Source organism: Hippopotamus amphibius, chromosome 3, assembly GCF_030028045.1.
Source record: "Hippopotamus amphibius kiboko isolate mHipAmp2 chromosome 3, mHipAmp2.hap2, whole genome shotgun sequence".
Taxonomy (NCBI): Eukaryota; Metazoa; Chordata; class Mammalia; order Artiodactyla; family Hippopotamidae; genus Hippopotamus; species Hippopotamus amphibius.
Window position 1 is genome coordinate 169,586,008 of NC_080188.1, and position 20,149 is coordinate 169,606,156.

General features: G+C 43.8%; 1 protein-coding gene and 1 non-coding gene across 3 annotated transcripts; one reads left to right on the forward strand and one right to left on the reverse strand.

Moving 5' to 3' along the window:
• Positions 1 to 1,851: 1,851 nt before the first annotated feature.
• On the reverse strand, positions 1,852 to 15,318 carry LOC130849255 (major histocompatibility complex class I-related gene protein). Of its 2 annotated transcripts, XM_057728000.1 has the most exons (6): positions 15,187 to 15,318; positions 6,936 to 7,196; positions 5,998 to 6,273; positions 4,476 to 4,751; positions 3,777 to 3,878; positions 1,852 to 2,518 (listed from the first exon to the last, which is right to left on the reverse strand). In XM_057728000.1, the coding sequence occupies exons 1-6, from the start codon at positions 15,257 to 15,259 to the stop codon at positions 2,478 to 2,480; spliced, it is 1,029 nt and encodes a 342-aa protein (XP_057583983.1). In that variant the 5' UTR covers positions 15,260 to 15,318; the 3' UTR covers positions 1,852 to 2,477. The 2 variants fall into 2 exon arrangements, with proteins under 2 accessions (XP_057583983.1, XP_057583984.1); XM_057728001.1 differs by lacking the exon at positions 4,476 to 4,751.
• Positions 15,319 to 17,076: 1,758 nt separating this feature from the next.
• Positions 17,077 to 17,149, forward strand: TRNAK-CUU (transfer RNA lysine (anticodon CUU)). The gene has a single exon. It is a non-coding gene; the product is annotated as a tRNA-Lys (tRNA).
• Positions 17,150 to 20,149: the final 3,000 nt, after the last annotated feature.

Below are 20,149 nucleotides of genomic sequence, written 5' to 3' on the forward strand. Positions count from 1 at the left end.
CTTAACCCAAGTATTAAGTAGAGACAATCCAAAGTCAAAACACGATCATGGTGATAGCACAATACTTTGTTTTTAATGTTTAGATTATGCTAGCAAATATTTCATGGTTTCCAATTACTGAGGATCTGTAATCAAAAAACATGAGTTGATGCAACAAGTCTAAAATTATTAAGAAATAATGTAATCTTGAGCCACTTGTAAAATGAATGTGCAAAATTTTAGGTATTATTGAAAATCATCCCTTTATATTATAGTTATATAACTCTCTTTATATTATAAAATCCCCAAGGGAATGCTGTAAGTGCTTTATAAAATGTCTCGCCATCACATCCTTGCCTTTGCCCTTGCCTCCGCTTCCTCCTCCTCGTCCACGTGGACATTTTTATTATATGTTAAATGTACGTCAGGGCCCTGGGAGCACAAAAAGGCTTTGAGCATTCATGTCTTTGATGAGAGTACCATGCAGTTGGAGAACACATTTGTAGAGATACAGCACCTGAATCACTGTAAGTGTCCATCCAAAAATATTTTAAGCCCTAACTATTCTAATTGTAAGAAGAAACCATTCCAGAAATAAAGCTGGTCTCTTCACAGCGCAACACTGCTTAAAACATGGTATGGAAATTACCCATGGCAACCCTAAAAGCAAAATAAACAAACACAACTGTTCTCTTATGCAACTCAGCTGGCGCCAGGAAAGAGACGCACGGGGAGGGGGTGGGAGCTTCATCCGTGGAAGGATGTGGGGACAGCGGAGCAAGGAATAGCCCTGGCATGCCGAGAGTGTCTGCACCTGTGGCTGTGAATTAAAGCCAGAGGGCAAATGTCATGGTCAAGGGAGAGCAAAGGTCAGGTCTGACGCACATGTCCAAAGTAAGTTGTCAAAGTTGGGGCCACTGAAGTGAGTATCAGAGCTGAGGTGTGTGGTCAGACAGAGTCAGTGAAGTGGGACAGATGAATGTATAAGTGATGGTCAACCCAAGGACCCGTGGCGACACAGCGCAGGACAAGAGGTAAATGCTGGCGAGGATTTTAGGAGGTCGGGAATAGTAAGGAGGATTGAGGGGTTGTTCATTCTCACAGCGGGGCTTTTATTTATTCCCAGTGCAGATGTATGGAGAAAAAGCACATGTATAAAGGTGAGTTGAGCCCATCTACACTAAGCCAGTAGAGGAAGGACAGAAATTAGAACTGAACCCTTTTCTGAGATATACTATCATTTTTACCATAAAAGATGGCAAGTCTCTGTATTTCCACTGAAGGTGATGATGTCTGATAATTATTTTTCTTACTTGCCTGCGAAAGACAGAAAGAATGAGATCACCTCCACAGATCCACCCAGGTATATTTCCAAGATGCCAAGCTACCAGGCAGAGCTGCCATAAGAACAGGGCACTTTTGCTTTCCCTCAGGCCAGGAAAGGTGTAAAGTAATCCCACCACTCCGCAGGCCATTGCAGAAACTCACCAGCTGCCCTCATGGGGTGGTCCAGCCTGTCTGTAGGTCACAGTCGTGGCACCTACAGCTCTTGCATAGTTGATACTCTCATGAAAGAAAAGAAAGGCCATTTTATGAAGTAGTGAGCTGCCCTTCACTGGTGGAATTCAAATGGAGGCTGGATGCTAAAGGCAAAGGCACTGGAGAAGACATTTCCAGCCCTGGATTGAAGGTTTCTCCCAGCCCTGAGATTCTCAAGTGTCCCCGCAAACCATTGTTGACAAATGGGATGTAAGGGACTGTTGTGTCATGAGAGCAGCCACCGTTAGAGGACATGTAATAAAGGAGTCCATCAAAAGAGCCTGATAGCTGACAGTCTTTTTGGAGCCAAAGAACAAATAAAATGTTGTAGCTTCTGTTGACTTAAAAAAGATATATACATAGTGTGAGAGTTGCGAGGTAAGTTTTATTTGGGGCAAAATGAGGACTGCAGCCCGGGAGACAGCATTTCAGACAGCTCTGAGAAACTGCTCCAAGGAGGTGAGGGGAGGAGCCAGGATGTATAGGAGTTTTGCAACAAAGGACAGGTAGTTAGGAACATCAAAAGATTATTGTTAATTAAAGGAAACCAGATATCTCAAGTTAAGGAATTTAGCGCTATTTTATGTGAGGGAAGATGCAAGAATCTGGGCTCACTGAAATCCTTCCTTGGATATGCACCTCTGCCATCTGGGCCAGTATCCTGACACATCCTGAGTGTCCTCAGGACTCACCACAGGGAGTGGCTGCAGTCTGATGGCAGGTATTCTTTTCAGCAAGGGCTGCAATCCTTGATGACTGTGACACCCTTTGTTTATTGATTTTGTAGGAAATATTCCATTTTTCATTCCTATCTTTCTGCCATAAATACTTTATCCTATAATGTCCAGGTCTGTTTTGTGGGTGTGGTCAAGAGCTTTGAATGATGGACCTGAGTCCATATGGGACAGAGGGGACCATGGCTCCTAGAGGAAAGACAGCTGGAAAATAGACATCTCCCATCAGTGATCTGGTGGAGGAAAGTAGACAGCTCCATTTCGCTCTGAAAGGAAAACAGTTTTTAGTCAGATGTGTGCATTTTTCCTTATAGCTCAAAAATAAATTATGCAACGTTCAGCAAAGTCTGAGAAGCCAGTATTGACATTTTTAGCCTGCTTGGTCAAGATTCTCTTAGTGCTTGACAAACTTTAACTCAAATTCACAAACTCCACAAGATAAAACACAGGAACTCACAGTGCACATCATTCTTGAGACAGGTGTGTCATTGCATAAAAAAAGTTTGTTTGTTTGTTTGTTTGTTTTTGCCTCAGCAGCTGCTACCATTTATTGGATTGGGATTCGTGCTATACGTTATAAAGAAAACATAATGAGCCATTAACTCTGAGTTAATTTTCTAGTAGAGGGTTGGTTTTACTTTGAACTAATAGCATGCTTTGCACGCTATTAGTTCAGGTATTCAAGTATCACCTGAATCAGGGTTTAAGTCTATGGCTATGAAGCAAAGCCAAACTCCTGGCCCACACTGGATTCAAACCCATAATCCAGGTCTCATCAATATTATGCTGTGATCAACCTGAGCACCTAGTGAACCTAGAGGTGGGGAATGACCTTACAAGACTAAACTGTAAGCTCTCTAACAGGGATCATGTCTGTCTTTTGCATTGCTATATCTCTGCATTTAATACACTGCCTAGAACATAGTAGGCATTTAGTACATGTTTATTGAATGAATGAAGTATTTCCCCAAGGTACCAAGAGCCTATATCTCTCCCATTTCTCCTTCCCCTTTTTCTTACCCTGGGTTTCATTTTCCAAAAGTATCTACTCTTCCATGTTTCGTGGATTGAAAGACGAATTTAGAAGAAAAGGGACTTCCATATGATTGAGGCAGAATAATGTTTGTAAAAATGCGAAAACTTACTGAAGTCTTGAAACAAAGGACACAATTCCCTCAAAAGTCAATAGTAATTAATAATAATGATATCATTTGGAAAAAGACAAATCAATGTCACTGTATCTTCTCTGACCCAGCTTCTAGGAGGAGAGTCCACCTGGACAGAAACTGTATTACTTTGTTGAAGTCAGGCACCACCAATGAAACAGACCACTCGCCTTGTAAGCATCATCCACGGTGTGTGTTCCCTGTATGGTGAGAGAGGTGTTCCTGGTCCTGTGATTGCAAAATGAGGCCCAACCCATTTCTAAATGGAGCTTGGAGTGGCAAGTGCAGAAAATAAAACTCTGTGGAGCTGTGGAGAGACAGTCCATCAACCCCTATGATCCTTCCACAAGACTCTCACCTCGGGTCTTCCTCCTCCAGGCTAGGAAGCCAACTCCAGCCAGGGCAATGCCGAGGAGAATGAATCCAACAGCTTTCATCGCCAGAAGCATAGTTTCCAATTCTAAAAGCAAGCAAATGAGGGAAAATCCACAAGTGCTCCTCCCCTTCTGTGTTAACTTTTGGGAACTTTTGTCCTTGTGATCATCAGGAAGCCCAACACTACTTTTCTTACTGTCATTTCTTACTTCATAGCTCTGTGGAGAGTAACCTAAAACAGAGGAACAATAGTTCCCAATGGTCTAAATGCCCGAGGGCTCCTCAAGACCCAGTCAGGGAGTCCATGAGATCTAAGTCATAATTTCCCTTTTTCAGATCTCCATCTCTCACATGGGCATGGTGTTTTCTAGAGACCACATGATATGAGATGACATCATCACTCTGATAGGAAATGGAATATGTTCTTGTGTTTTCTAGTGTTCAATTTTTAAAAAAAAAAATTTGATTTGTAGTACAGTAAATAGAAACAGAGATAACTTACATAAACAAAAGCTCTTTGGGTTACTCAACAATTTTTTTAAGAGTATAAAGTAGGCTTGAGACCCAAAAGTGAGAAAAACTCTGATTTAACAGACTCATTCTAAAGCACACAGTGACCCATGTTTCCCGCTCACCCCCCTTCCTCAGTCTCACGCCCCAGACAGCCACAATCCATCCTTACCCTGGGAACCCTGAAGAACCATGCGTACACCCCCGTGCTCAACGTGACAGGAGTAAAGGTCGCTGCTCTGAGGATCCAGTTCAACTGACACCCATGTCTGATAGGTCCCATCCCCACTGGGAAGAATGTCTCCATAATCCATTTCTTGGAAAATTTCTTCCCCATTTTTCAACCAGATCATGGAAATTTCTGGGGGGTAAAAGCCGTGAGCTCTGCAGTAAAGAGTTGTAATCCCTGGAAAGGTTTCTTTGCGATTTATTCTGACCAGTGGGGGCTCTAGGAAGAATAAGTTCAAGTTAAATAGAAGTATCTTATGTACTGAGTATACAATATTAGAACTTGGCAGCTGCTTTTCCTAATTAATTTTCTTCATTGCTGGAAGCATCTAAAACCAAGAATAACCCAGAACTCAGGTTCACCAACAACAAATTCTTTGTGCTAAAGCCAGTTTAAGTAGACTTCTGTTACCTGCAACCATTAAAATTAAGATGGTTACTCAGCTAGTGAGTGGAAGAATTGATACAAACTCCCATCATCTGCCTCCAAAACTAATGTGCTTAACAGAGACTCCACATTCATACCTGGGGACCAGATGCCTCCCTGAGGGGCTGCCATAGCTCTGGAAAGCCCCACCATTAAAAATCACTCCTGCGGGAAAAATACACACTGTGTCTGGGAATTTCCCATGGCATGATGCACGCATAATTCATTTTGAATAATGAGAGCATACATGAAAAGTCCTATGTTAACTAAAAGTTGACCAACTGAAGCATATCTTTGCTGTATGAGGGCGCTTCAAAAATTATCCACACTCCGGTTGTATTAAAACTTCTGTTGGCCACACAGCCAGAGTGTGGATAATTTTTGACTCACCCTCATATAAGAGGAGCTTTTTACAGAAAGGAATCTTATCCTAACTTCTTTAGTAAAGCAAAGACCCTCTGTTTGTCTTCTTTGTAATTTCAGATTTTCACTCATCCTGGTGTTGTGTGAGCCCTTGGTTACTATACAACTTGAAGAATTACACAGCCTCCCAAAGTACTTCCCAACTCATCATTGACAGGAGATGGAAGGATTTGTCTCACTGGACGCCCCCAAAGGAAGTGTCCCTGGAGGTACTCCACTCTGTCAAGACAAGTAGAATTGCTGAATGTTGTCAAAATGCTGATAAAAAGTAACTAGGGAAAGTTACAGAACATGAGAGTAACAAAATGGATTTCAGAATAGGGTGACTATAACCTAAATGAGAGGAAGTTATGTATAAAACCACGGTCCTGGGACTTCCCAGAGGTTAAGACTCCATGCTCTCAATGCAGGGGGCCGGCATTCAATCCCTAGTCAGGGAGCTAGACCCCACACGCATTCCGCAACTAAGAGTTTGCATGCTACAACTAAGGAGCCCCCCTCCCTGGCTGCAACTAAGGAACACGTCTGCTGCAACTAAGACCTGGTGCAACCAAATAAATTAAGAAACCCACGGGTTCTGAGGATATGAGGACAAAGAGTTCTCCCTCCTTTTTACCTGTCCTTTGTAGGGTATCTTTCCCATACTCCAGATATCTCTTTAAGCAGTCAATACATTCTTCTTCCAGCCAATTCTTTTGATATTGTAGCTCATGCTGATTGGCCTCCCATGCCTGCTTGGTGATGTGAGCCACATTGTCCATAGCCATCCAGGAGAGGGTATCTTTATCGAAGATAATGAAATCCTGTCCGTCATATGCATATTGGAGAAACCCCGTGGTGGTTCCATCCTCCAGTAACTCACAGCCCATCATTCTCTGGTAAGTGTGAAACCCTGCAATACACATGTAGGCAGGAAGGGAGTGGTTGACATGGGGATGCAGAGGTGGGTGCCCAGGTGATGTGACAGGGAGCATGGCTGGAAGCATCTTCTACCCCCAAATACATCACTGCACAGGCCTGCCATGGCATCCCTGTGATGTAAGTCCGTCTATCTACAGATATCTGTGGAGTACCTACTACATGCCAAAGGATTATGATAATTCCTGCCTTGGGAGTTATCCTGTATTGGGAACAACTAATTGATAAACTTTTTCGTGCAGTGGAGAAGGGAGAGAGATGCGGGAGCCAGAAATATCCCTGGGAAAGTTAATGTATTTAGTAACTCATTGCACATAAGCAAGAACCTCACTAAGCTTGGCCGCCAGGAAATGAGACACGCACTGGCCACATTTAGGACGAGAAGGGAGAAGATGCAGGTCAGCAGCCTGAATGTGAATGGGATAGTTATATGGGGGCAAAGGGCTCCTGGGGAAGAAACAGACAATTTGGAAAATGCACAGGACAGATGGCAGGCACTGCAGCCCTTCAACCAGATTGTCCAAGCTTTGCCAAAAGAATGCCACTCAGCAACGGCTCACATTCACTGTCGGCCCAGGGGCCTCTACCGGGTTGGGGCTGGAGGTGGAAAGCATTCATCTCCCCTGCCTTTACCACCTGAGTGATTGTAGTGACGCTGCAGCTGCTTCAGTTCCACCTTGAAAGTCTGCTGCCAGCCCCGCAGCAGCTGTGTGTGCCTCTCCCAGTGATCCGGCGCCAGGTTCTCCGCCATCCACGGGGCCCGAGGCTCCTTCTGCCGAGTGACACTGTCATACGAGGTGATGGGGTGAGAATCCACATACCCAACTGAAATAAATTCAGGGATCCCATAGCCAGGATACGATATGCCCAGGCGAAAATATCTCAGAGAGTGAGTCCCTGGGAGAGAGGCAAAGAAGACAGATATTTAGCGTCCTGGCTGATCTGGGGCCATAAGCTGCATCCCGTTTGATCCCCACCTTTGTCCTCCATGTTCAGCTGCACCCATTCTTCCAGGGACCCAGCTGCTGCTTCCTCTTATGGAATCACAGAACCCCAGGAACTGCGACCTGGGAAGGACTTTGGAGCTTTAACTGAGACTTGAAGCCTGTTGTGTTCAGGTTTGGAAACCTTAGGATGAACTTTTACAGGTAACTCAACTTCTAAGTGAAGCAGAGTGTTCTGGCCTGTGGAGGAAGAGCCCGGGACCACTCACTGGGTCCCTGGGGGAGAGCTGTCCCAAGGGACTCTGAGGGTTTGAAAACTCTAATAACCCAACCCCTACGTTTCACCAACAGAGGCTCCAGGTGGGTAAATGAGGGCCCCACCTCACTGCTGTGCATGCACATGTACACACACACATACACACACACACCAGGTCAGCCTGCCTGACCGACTCACAGTGAGAACCTACGTAAGGACTCAGGCCTCCTGAGGAAAATTTTCAAAAAGCATAATGATTTTCCTGTTATACCAAGCAATCTCTGGCAACCATTTTCCTATTCCTTCTCTACTTTTTCTTCTGGCCAAATATTACCATAAAAACTGTAACAATCACTACGGGTCAACAGTAGGCTACCATGAAACAAACCTGTTTGAATTTCTCTGCCGCCGAGTTCTAACCACTGGACCACCAGGAAATTCCCAGGCACTTATACTTTAAAAAATGCTTTTCATAAAGGGCAGGCTGGTGAATGGGGAGCAGAGCTGAAATCTAATTTACATCCAGCCTGGAGTCTGCCAAAGGTGTAATATGGTTGACTCTGCAACCGATTTTGCAAAACAGTTCTAGTTCTCCACATCTGGAAAGGTTTCGTGGCCCCTCTGCGGATGTGCAACTGTTTAAAGATGGAGGCAAAAGAGCAAGTCGTGGACATCCGTTCTCACACTCTCTTCGTCTCCATCTGAGTATTCAACAAATTCAAAATGTGGGCACCTCCTCTGTGCCAGGCGCTGTTCCAGGCCCCGAGCACACCACAGACAAAACAGATAAAAATGTCTGCTCTTCTGGCGCCTACCTCCTGATGGGAGGAGAGGAGGAAGGCAGACAGTATAAAATAAAAACATGTAACATGTCGTTTAAAAAGTACAAAGGAGGAAAATAAAGTTGCAAAGAGGACTAAGCAATATAGTTCTAAACATCAATACATGGGAAAGGCTGCTCTGAGAAGGAGACTTCTGAACAAGTGCCTGCAGGGAGCGAGGGAGCAGATATCTGGGGACCACAGTGCAGGCTGGGGGGTGAGGGGGCTGTACAAAGGCCCCGAGGAAAGGTCAAGCTGCCACATTCCAGGAGCAGCAATAAGGCCTGAGGCTGGAGCTGAGGGAATGAGGGGAAAAGAAATAGGTAGGAATTGCTTCTGCAGTTACTGATAGCAGAAAACCTCATAGAAATCAAATTCCAGACAAAGAATGGGAGAGAGGAAGGAAGAAGGAATTTAAAAAGAGACTGTGTTATTGACATACAGAATTTCCCTTGGAGTCTGAGTTTCCTTTTATGTCATCTGGGGTCTACATGCCTAGTAGATGCCAACAAGCAAAAAAAAAAAGTATTACCAAGTTGGGGCATTACTGCTCAATGGGAGAATTTATCCTAAATGAGTATCACTGACATCATCTCCATACATAATATTTACAATTCATGTAATTTCGCTTTCTTATAAAAATGTAACCTCATAAAGATTTTCAGTATCCAGAATTTATGAGGTAAATAGAGAGACACATGGTGTGTCGCCAATACTGTCCAACGACAGTGTAGTGCCCTTTTCTCCAACCTCAACCTCAGTCTTCTTCCTGGTTTTGGAGCAGTTTTTCTCCGTTAGCCGGCCCTGACTTCAAAGGTTGCTCTGCCCCTAAAGGCTGGCCTCCATCTGCCAGTCATCTGCCCATCCAGCCTCGAGCAGCCACGTGGCTCTGCTCCAGGACATCACAGCCCTCTTCCCTTCGTTTGCCGTGGACCCAATTACCCATCTGGTGCATCCACAGGTATGAGTCACGCTTGCTCCTTAGTTGGGCTTCCAAAATGCTACCTCAGCTGTGATGGGAAGTTGGTTGACAGATGTTAAGTCAGTAACTCAGAACAGAAAAAATAGCGGAAAGTCCGTGGACCCTTTCTCTCATGGTACATTAGACTTTGTCATAAGTTATATCCTGTGGATATGTTGCCTGGATGATTAGATTTCCACAATAACTATGAAGGCTGAATCATTTGTAAAGACCTGTACTTGACCGTTTTTGATCTACCAAAATGGCAATTTCATATGATTCAATCTAACATTCTGATTCTTTCTTCTTGCTGCAGTAATTATGAAATAAGGTTTCTCTCTCCCTTTCCATGAACAGATTATCAGCATCAATCTGCTCACTGAACTGAAATCTACAACTTTGAACTTGGTCTTCTGTCCAGGCCAGTCACGCTGCTTCTCAAAGAGAATTTGTTGCTCTGTCCCAATAGCCTCGGATAGACATTGCTGAAAAGCCTGAACAACACAACTGAACAGCAGCAATCAGACCAAATGCAGTGGTGACTTTACATCCTAAATGATGTTCCTTTTAACCTGTAGATTAACTAGTTGGACCGTTTTGATAAAAAGCTGTGAAAATCACTGGATTATAAAATAACTGATAAAGTGTTTTCAGGTATTCCTCCATGGGGGCAACTGATATTGATTGAGTTTCCACCATGCACGAGGAATTGTGAGGCAATGTCAGGAAGGGAAAGACAGATCAGACACCAGTTCTTTTCATCCACAGTATGATTGGAGAGCTAAAGCATGTGACATAAACAAATACAACACAGGAACACAGGGCAGCAAGCAGTAAGTGCCACAAAAGAGATACCAATGGGGTGTTCCAGCAGCCAGGAGAGAGATCCTGCTCTCACACGAAGGGATCCACAAGGAGGATGTGGAAAACCTGCTATGACATTGGGCTTTCCACGGGCCGTGGAGGGCAGCAAAATCTGAATCATAACCCTCAGAAGCGCACTTACTTCTTGAGCGCGTGCCATGTGTTAGCTACCATGCTAAGCCTTTGATGAACATGAGTTACATTGACTCCTCACTGCAACCTTTTGAGGTAGGTCTTAAAATTCCCATTTCACAGATAGAAAATGGGTGCAGAGAGATGAAGAAAATTACCCAAGATCATCCTGAGAATCCATAAGTGGAGGACCCAGGAATTACACCCAGACCTCTCAGGCAGGAAGCCACTCTCTTAGACTGCCCAACTGGTCTGAAGCAGAGGCACTTCCCCATCCCAGGCTCTGTTTCAGGCTCCTTGCTCCTATCACCATTGCTCTCTCCCGCCCCCTTGTGTCAGGGATGACTCACTGTCCTGGATTTCCCAGTCCCTGGGGACTCCGGCCCCAGCTCTTCCTACAATTGGCTGTGGGTTCCTATTGGATAACCAGTTCAACAAAGTCCCAATTATTTGTTGGCCCTCTCAAGTAGCCCAATGCCTTAATACAGTCAAAATGATTATAATTCCTGGGAACTACTCTCTGGAATTTCAGGCATCGTGGGAATGAGGGGGAGAAGTAGAGTGTGATATTTTTAGTTAAGAGGGCCTTTGGACACTTCTCAAACTATGCAGTGATGTGGGTGGTTCTATATGCATCAAGAACTGCCAGTCCCTCTTTTAACAGCTCTTTTCACCACAGGAACTCATTCGAGGGCCCGGAAGTGTTGAATGTGACAGTTTGACTTTTTAGCTACTCTTTAGAGGCTACCCTTTGAAGTTTAGCCGTGTCTCTTTCAAGTTTTATTCTTTTCTGAATTTCTAGTAGGCACAGTCCTAGCTGCTAGAGATATGACAATGAACACATCAAATCCCAGCCCTCTGAGCTCCATTCAAGAAGGAAGACTGGCAGTAGGTAAAGATATAATACAAGATCAGCTGCTGATAAGGGTTGTGAAGAGAAACAAAGCAGGGAATGGAAATATGCACATAAAAAAAAGAAAGAAAGAGAAAAAGAAGAAAAAGGGAAAAAAAGAAAATGAAAAGAGAAAAAAATTTTAAAAAAAGAGAAAAACAAAAAAAAAAGAAAAAAAAAGGCAAGGAAAGGAGGTAGAGTGTGAAGAGAGCTGATCTTTTAGGTAGAGGGACCAGGAAAGGCCTTCTGAGCAGGTGGCATTTGAGCAGAGATGTGAACAAAGTGAGGAGGTGAGACATAGGAGAAGAACCTTCCAGACAGAACAGCAAGCCCAAGTCCTTGAGGAAGCTGCCTGTTCCATGTGTTTGAGAAATAGCAGGGAGACCACTGTGGGCCATGCAGAGCTTTGGAGAATGAATGAATGTGCCCTGGTGGGGTTTTTCTCAGTACTCTCTGTATACAATGATGACCATATGTCTTCTCTTTCCCAGAAGAATCAAAATTTTATGAATTTTATGCTTTTTAAATGATTCATTGACGTTGTAACAAAATGTGATTTGGTACTTACACTCTTGAAGGGTTTTCCATAATAAATATAAATTTGGCCATCAGAAAGAATGTCCTTCATCATCTGTCTCAATTTGGGTTTCATAAAGCAAGTGTTTAAAGAGCCACGTGTTTGATCTTTAGCCTAGGCCCCTTTCTTTGAGTCCCTGGCAATCCTCTGGGGTAAGAGGATGACTGAGGTCAATGGGTTTTAGTGAGAATAGACAAATATTCCCATTAGTCAGAAGACAATCTACAAATTAGTTGAATTTCTCAGATTTAGATAGATTCGATGTCAACCAAGAAGAAGAGGGCCTTAAGGGAGTAAAACAGTATCTTGGAGAAATTCTACTGCTTGTGCCTTGGCAACAGCTCCATGGAAACAGACTGAAGTCTAATAATGCCTATAGCAAATGCCCATATTTTCTCATGTTAACTCTTTGAACTCAAGGTCATTTCTAAGCAGATAATTTGCAAGCTTGTCTTTTAACACTAGCCCAGTTGACAATTCAGGGGACTTATCCATCATCAGCCTTTGTCTGTGGAGGACTTCATCATCCATGAGGCAGATTGATAGAGCAGATTGAAATATCCACAGAATTATGAGTAATATCAAGAGACTGACCTTGGCTTTTTCAGGATTAAGCACACAAACCACACACCTCTGCCAGAGACATCCCGTGCAAGCCCCCACCCTGATTACACCTACCCACAGCACCAGCTCAGTTTCCCACAGGCTGAAATGAAGAACAGGAGGAGCTGTAAAGCATGAAACATCTTTCTTTTTCATACAAATTCTGCAACTAGAATAAAACGCAGTTGTGAATTTAGTCATTATTGCTGCCTGATTTCTCTAGGGCACATGGTTGGATCCCTTCAAATTGTTAGGGACATCACCTTGGAACATAAATTCCAGGAGGCATTCATTAAATTCCTATCGGTCACTAGGAAGTACAAGGAAAATAAAGAAGAGAAAAATGAGAAGACAGAAAATTATAAAACTGTGACCAGGAGCTATGAAAATACAGAGGAAAGAGCAATCTCTACTGCAGGCCATGGAGTCAATGAAAGCAAACACCGGAGGAAGTGATGTTGGAGTGATCTTGTCACTGAGCTGTGCTCCAAACACCCTGATATCTCCTCCCTGCGTTTCGGGTCTAGAAGCTCCTACTCAGAGCTAGCATTAGGCCCAAATATCAAGTAGACCAAGTCCTTTTTCATAACCCCATCTCCCTTCCCTGTCAGCATCCCTCAAGGCTCAGAACACTCTGTCAGTGTCCTGGCAGTTAACAGCCTTCATTCCAGATGAGTCACAAGAAGAAACTTTAATGAAGGGACTCCATGCAGGGGTACAGCCAAGGTTACAGGAACAAATGAGGGATGATAAGGCACCCAGAAGCAACTATAGGAAGCCATTACTACCCCTAGGGCTGTAGAGATTAGAGGAGCAAATAGTGTTCCTGAAGCCTAATGGGAGCTAGAACCATGGAGAAAGGGCCATTCAGTGAAAACTGCATTGCAGAGGCACACGGCAACTACCAGAGACATTAGAGAAAGAGGAGAAAGAGGAAGAAGGAAACATCCCAACCTCTCTTTCCTCTCTGACTGCTCTCCTTTCAGCATCTCCCGTTGGGTGAACCCAAACAGAAATCAGCCTGCAAGAGAGACTGAGAGATGCTGTCTGTAGCAGTCAGCCTCCCAGGGCACAAGACAGGACAGAGAAGGATGGAGTGGAAGGAGTCAAAAGGAGAATAACCAGCACAAAGGGACCCTGCCTGCCCTTTATATATGACTGGTTCTACTTCTCATTGCACCAATTATCAAAGTGCCAAGCGTCCACATCCAGAGGCGCTGGGATATTTCGGGAAAGCCCCAGACTGTGGGCTCAAAGACCTGCATGTACTTCAGAATCTGCTCATTATGTGAGCTGAGTCCACCTCTCTAGGCCTGGGTCTCCTCAACTAGAAATAGGGATTCCTTCTTAGCCTGCCACAAGGGTTAGTTAGACCATCACATGAAAGATTATGTTTAGGGGATATTGTGGTCATATTATTGGAGAGTTCTTTGAGGATCAAATACAGGTAATATACAATTCTAGAAATATCACTCCTGGGACTTCCCTGGTGGCACAGTGGTTAAGAATCCACCTGCCCGTGCAGGGCACATGGGTTCAAGCCCTGGTCTGAGAAGATCCCACATGCCACAGAGAAATTAAGCCCGTGCACCACAACTAATGAGCCTGTGCTCTAGAGCCTGTGAGCCACAACTACTGAGCCCGTGCACCGCAACTACTTCAGTAGTGCCTAGAGCCTGTGCTCTGCAACAAGAGAAGCCACCACAATGAGAAGCCCACACACCACGACAAAGAGCAGCCCCCACCCACAGCAACTAGAGAAAGCCCACGTGCAGCAACGAAGACCCAACACAGCCTTAATTAATTAATTAATTAATTTTTAAAAAAAGAACTATCACTCGTTTCCTCTTTTTATCCTCTGTCTCTTACCCTCACCCTGAGTCTTTCCCATTTCTGACTTGAATGGTAGGACTTTTCTGGATTAAGTTTCTATAGAAGCATTTCTGACTTGAATGGTAGGACTTTTCTGGATTAAGTTTCTATGTCTGTCTTGTTCACAGTCATGTCCCCAAAAGTGCCGTCACATAGTAGGTCATCAGCCAACATTTGTTTAATTAACACACAGATGATTTGAAAGAGCTCATTCTTGTCACGCTCACGAATCACTGCCTATGGTGCTGGTCCAGACGGAGATGGAGACATTGCCTGGCAACCTTGGGAGTGTTGGCCCCTAGCTGGGAAAGCAGTTGCTTAGTGCAGAGAAGCCTGGTGCTTCCAGCCCAAGGGTCTTCTTGTGTATTTGGGGCAACAGAAAGCAACTGCTTCCCAAGTAACATAGGCTCCTTAAACTATGAAAAACTCCTTCTACTCCGTTGATATCTCTTACACCCAGTAAACCAGTCCAGAACCATGGTTTAATCTTTCTGGGATCTTGTGTTACAGGTAGGGCTTGTGGTGAAGAGGAAAAACAAATAAACCTGAACAATAGATCTACTCTACTGTTCAATGGCCCTGAAAGTCTGACCACATCCTCATGAGACTCGCCAAGCTAGTAGAAAGGAAAACAAAAGTAAAAGAAAAGACATGAGCAAAAAAGAAAGGGAGCAATGCTCAGAAGGGAAGTAGGAAGTGAGGAAGTTACCCAGAAGGTCTGTCCAGAATGGTTTCCAACCCCTCAGAAGATGGGCGACATCAAAATCCTACACACATGAACTGGGAAACTGTACAGCTAGTCCATCGCTCTGCCAAGTCCTGGGTTTAATGTCCTGGGTTTAATAAACACACTTTTCTGACCCTGGCCTCTTCATCATTTCACCAGAAGTTTTAGGAAGACACGCTGTTTCCCGGAGGCTGCCTCAGCTGAGATGTTGAGAGCAAAGAAAACTTGGGTTACTTACGGGCATCACTGTGCTTCACCACCAACACAACCATGAGAGGTAACAGGAGCTCCATCAGTCCTCTGCCATGCATCAGTCCTCTAAAATCTGGAACACTGACAGGTCCCTGCTGCTCTCTCAGGAACCTATACTCTACTGGCTCTTGAGTGATTCAGCAACTGAGGGACACTCAGGGCCCTCTCCCAGTAAAAAGAGGGGAAATAGTTAGTGTTATCAGTTGCTAGGTAGAATAGAGAGAGAGAGAAAAAAAAAAGAAACGAAAGCACTGACTGCCTTCCACAGTGGCCTTTAACCCTTTGTTGGTCTCAGACTCTGCTTGCTCCTTTTCCTGTTCCTGTCTCGACCCAGTTCCCAACTTTTAAATATTTATGGAGCACGGTTATGGGAAAGACACAGGGAACACAAAGATTAATCACATCTGGTCCCCCAAGGAGCTCAAAAGAAAAAGGAGCCTTTGCTTATTTCCTGGAGCTTAAATTTCACCCAAGGTCCATGAGAAAGATTCACACAAAGTTCCCAAGACTTGCTCTAGCTTCCTATAATGCTACAGTCCACACGTCTGGTATAATAGGTATCACTTAGACTGTCCTGACATTTTTAGCTTAGGTTTCTATCTTACCTGCTACTCTAGCATCCAGCCCAATAGCTCAAAAAATGCTCACTGAATAAAGGAGAATAAAGGAGAGCTGGGAAAAGGCCTAGAGGAAGATTCTGAGGGGCAGCTGGCTTGGCTTGCTTGATTAGCACACCTCAGCACATAGCCGTGGCTACATCGTCATCAGGGGAGCATGACAAGCTGGGAAACAGAAGCTTAAGCTTGTTCAGGGAGTTGGAGGACACGCCCAGATAGGACAGAGGAAGTAGAGGTGGGTGGGAGAGCTGAGTGGAGGCAAGGCCACCAGGCAGACTGGCTTGAGCTCTGGCTCAGGGACAGGGGTTTACATCCCAGCTACTTGACCTTGAGCAGAATCCCAAATTGTGCTGAGGCTCAGTTTCCTCAACTTTTCAAAGCAAATCCTAGCATATATTTCACAAGGGTTACTGAAAAATGAGATGAGGTTCTGTTTATGATGTACAGGGTAGGTAGGAGAACATATTGGTTTCCTTCTGTGGCAGGCTGAATAATGCCCCCTCCCTCACCCCAAAGATATCCACGTCCTAATCTCCAGAACCTGTGAATAGCTTCCCTTATGTGGCAAAAGGGACTTAGCAGATAAGATTAAATTAAAAATCCTAAAATGGAGAGATTGCCCAGGCTTATCTGGTGGATCCAATCACAAGGGTCTTATAAGAAGGAGGCAAACAGTCTCTAGAAAGAGAAGGAACAGATACTCCCCTAGAGCCTCCAGAAGGAATACAACCCTGCCATCACTTTAATTTTAGCCCATGAGACCCAATTTTGGACTTCTGACCTCCAGAATTATAAGAGAATTAATTTGTGTTGTTTTAGTGCACTTAGTTTGTAGTAATTTGTTATAGCAGCAACAGGAAACTATGTCATCCGTTTCCCAAAAGAAAAAAAACAGCCAAATAATGAAATTAACATTTGACACCTTCTCAGCCTCTCCTAGCATCTTCTCTTCTCAGATCTTTGTATTTCTTTCTTCCTTTCTTTCCTCCTTCCCTTCTTTGTTCTTCCCTTAATTCTTCACTTAACAAATGTAGGGCACCCTTGTGCCACTCCCAGAGCCCCCAACAGTCCCAGAGATCTCTCACTAGCACTGGAGTTCCGTGGCAGTGTATTTATTTGTTCCTTTGAATTTCTGTTCATATCTTGTTCCAAAACTGCATACTGTACTGCATTTACATCAAAAGGTAGGCATGATGACCATGCCTTTTAAAGGCATTTTATCCTAAGTGCAAATTAGCAAAAACAATCCAGAAGGGAATTCCCTGGTGGTCCAGTGGTTAAGACTCAGCCCTCTTGCTGCTGAGGGCCCGGGTTCAATCCCTGGTTGGGGAACTAAGATCCCACAAACTGGGTGGCACGGCCAAAAATAAATAAATAAATTAATAATAAATAAATAAAAAACAGAACAAACAAAAAAATCCAGAAAACTTGAAAACACATCAAAAAATCAGAGCACTGAGATAAAAATCACTCCCCAGAGAAAGCCACTGTTAACATTTTAGTATGTCTTTTCAGCACTTTTGCTATAACTATATACGTATTTATACAAATATGTAGTTTTGTTCTCCAGTTCCCCAACACCAACCAGCATTTTCTATGGCATAGCTTTAATAGTCCTTAAGCTTTTAAATAAATGCAGTTGATAACACTCAAGATCTTAAAGGGCAAGTGAAGACTGCCCGACTAAGCTGGGAAGCATTAGGCGGGGGAGGGTCCTGTGCATTCTCCTTGGGAACTGGCTCTACCTCTGAGCAAGAGTCCGTCCTCGAATCTCAAGCTGTATTTTTCAGAGTGGCTTGTGTGTATGTTGTTCACTACAGATCCCTTTAATTATGTTCTTGGCCTTTTAATACCTGCTTTCTTTTACATATCTTAAGGTCCTTCTGAAGAATCTGACCCATTTGCAAATGGGACAAGTCATCCTCAAAAACCGAAAGACAAATTGTGTAGTTAGCACAAGACTCATATTTGTTACACATACAGTTTTCAATATACAGTAATGCTTTTTTTTTTCTCTCGTGTTCACTAAGTAGTTTCTGCTGTGCTGTTTTAAAAAATTCAGTGTGTGTGTGGGGGGTGTGTGTGTGTGCGTGTGTATGCATATGTGCACGCACACGCATATGTGCACGTGCGTGTCTGTGAAATTTGATTTGAGCCACTTTCTGTGCTTAGGTGAAATCCATTAACCAATTTTGGGGCAAGGCTAGCCCTTGCACAAATCAACAAGGCTAGCCCTGTAACAAAGAACATGGGTTTAGAAGTCAGACAAATTTATTTTCAAATGGGGCTCTCACTTCCTACCTATAAGAGCTTGGGCAAATTATTAACCTCTCTAAGCCTCAGATTTCTCTTGTGGAATATGGGGCAAGAACAACATCTGCCTTACGAGTTGTTGTGCGGATTCAATGAAATCAGCAGTGGTGGAACCAAGAGATGACTTGTCACTTCTTGGGACTTTAGAGCACCATTTTCACACACTTATAAACACCATCCCAAATAAACTCATAATTTAAGAAAACACAGTGGGTCCGCCATGCGACCACAGTTCAAGCCTCTGAGCCCTGTGGTCCACACAAGTTACATTCTAAAACCTGCCCCATGTAGAAATACTGCAGCCACTTCTGAAGAGTATGCATGTACGTTACTTAGCACAGTGTCTGGTACCTAGTAAGTAAACGTTAGCAACTGTTATTACTAGTATTGTTATGTACTAGTTTATCAAGAGAAATTAGTAAATTGCGGTTTTTCCTCCCCTGTGCACTAACAAATTCATAGAGGAGGGTAAAGGTCATACCTGCCCTTCTACAATGGTTCAAATTCACTGTTTTGTCCAGAAGTTCACTGAATTCCAATAGTGCATTTTAACTTTTAGTACTCGCTAACATCCGTTCATTCATAGACTTCTAATCTGCCTTATTCTAAAAAGGGTTTAAAACGGCTAACCTTTGATGTGCTTTTGCATATGTAGTCACTTGGCCTTCTCACTTATCTTTCTTCAGTTTTTCTTTTCTTTTTTTACTTTTTATATTTCTGATTATCCAAGTAAATATTCCATTGTAGAAAGCTTCCAAACTTTACACTTTTTTCCCATGTATAAAAATTTTCTGTGTATAAAAGCGTTTCTATGTATTAAAATGAACAGAATTGAAATCATATCATATATACAATATTGTCTTGCTATTTTCAACTCATGTCATTACACACTTTTTTTTTTTTTTGACTGTGTTGGGTCTTTGTTGCTGCTTGCAGGCTTTCTCTAGTTGCGGTGAGCGGGGGCTACTCATTGCAGTGGCTTCTCTTGTTGCGGAGCATGGGCTCTAGGCACTCCGGCTTCAGTAGTTGTGGCACACAGGCTTAGTTGCTCCGTGGCATGTGGGGTCTTCCCAGACCAGGGATGGAATCCGTGTCCCCTGCATTGGCAGGTGGATTCTTAACCACTGCGCCACCAGGGAAGTCCCTCTTTATACACTTTTAAACATTTTTAGTTTTCCGGCAAATGGATGTTCTATACATTTTTAATCACTTCCTTGTGTTAGATAAATAAATTGACTAAAATTGTTTTATTTTAACCTAGCATGTAGATAAGGGTGCAGATGATGGTAACAACTAAGGAGAAGAAAGAAAACATGAGCAGTATGCGGATATTTCCTGTGGCTGGTGCTGGGAAAGGTAGACAGCCATAACCAGGTCAATGGATGCCAACAAGAGTGAGTGTCTTCTGAAGTGTTCCAGAACAAGAGTATGCATCTCAGGGCTTTAAAAGATTGGGATAACGATGAACAGTATAATACCTAACATCTTCGAGGGTGAGTCAAAAATCATCTGCACTCCGGTTACATTAAAACTTCTGTTGGCAGCACTTTTTTTTTTTTATTTTTATTGGCTGCATTGGGTCTTCGTTGCTGCGCAGGGGCTTTCTCTAGCTGCGGCCAGCAGGGTCTACTCTTCCTTGCGGTGCTTGGGCTTCTCATTCCTGTGGCTTCTCTTGTTGCGGCATATGGGCTTCATTAGTTGTAGCATATGGGCTCAATAGTTGCAGCACATGGGCTCAATAGTTGCGGCTCATGGACTCTAGAGCACAGGCTCAGTAGTTGTGGTACACAGGCTTAGTTGCTCTGCAGCATGTGGGATCTTCCTGGGCCAGGGATCAAACCCGTGTCCCCTGCATTGGCAGGCGGAATCTTAACCACTGCGCCACCAGGGAAGCCCTGGCCACACTGTCTTATCAGCACTTTCTATTCAAGGCTACCATCTCCCCAGTCACTGCTGTGCAGGAGTGAACATGTTACATCAGTTCATTTGTAACTGCGCTGTGAGCAAAAATGGATGCCC

Coding starts and splice junctions, on each gene's coding strand:
- LOC130849255 (XM_057728000.1), bottom strand. CDS start 15,259: ATGCATGGCAGAGGACTGATGGAGCTCCTGTTACCTCTCATGGTTGTG. Junction 7,197..15,186: donor GGTGAAGCACAGTGATGCCC/GTAAGTAACCCA, acceptor CCTCTCTCCCAG/GGACTCACTCTCTGAGATAT. Junction 2,519..3,776: donor CTGGAGGAGGAAGACCCGAG/GTGAGAGTCTTG, acceptor TTTTCCTTTCAG/AGCGAAATGGAGCTGTCTAC.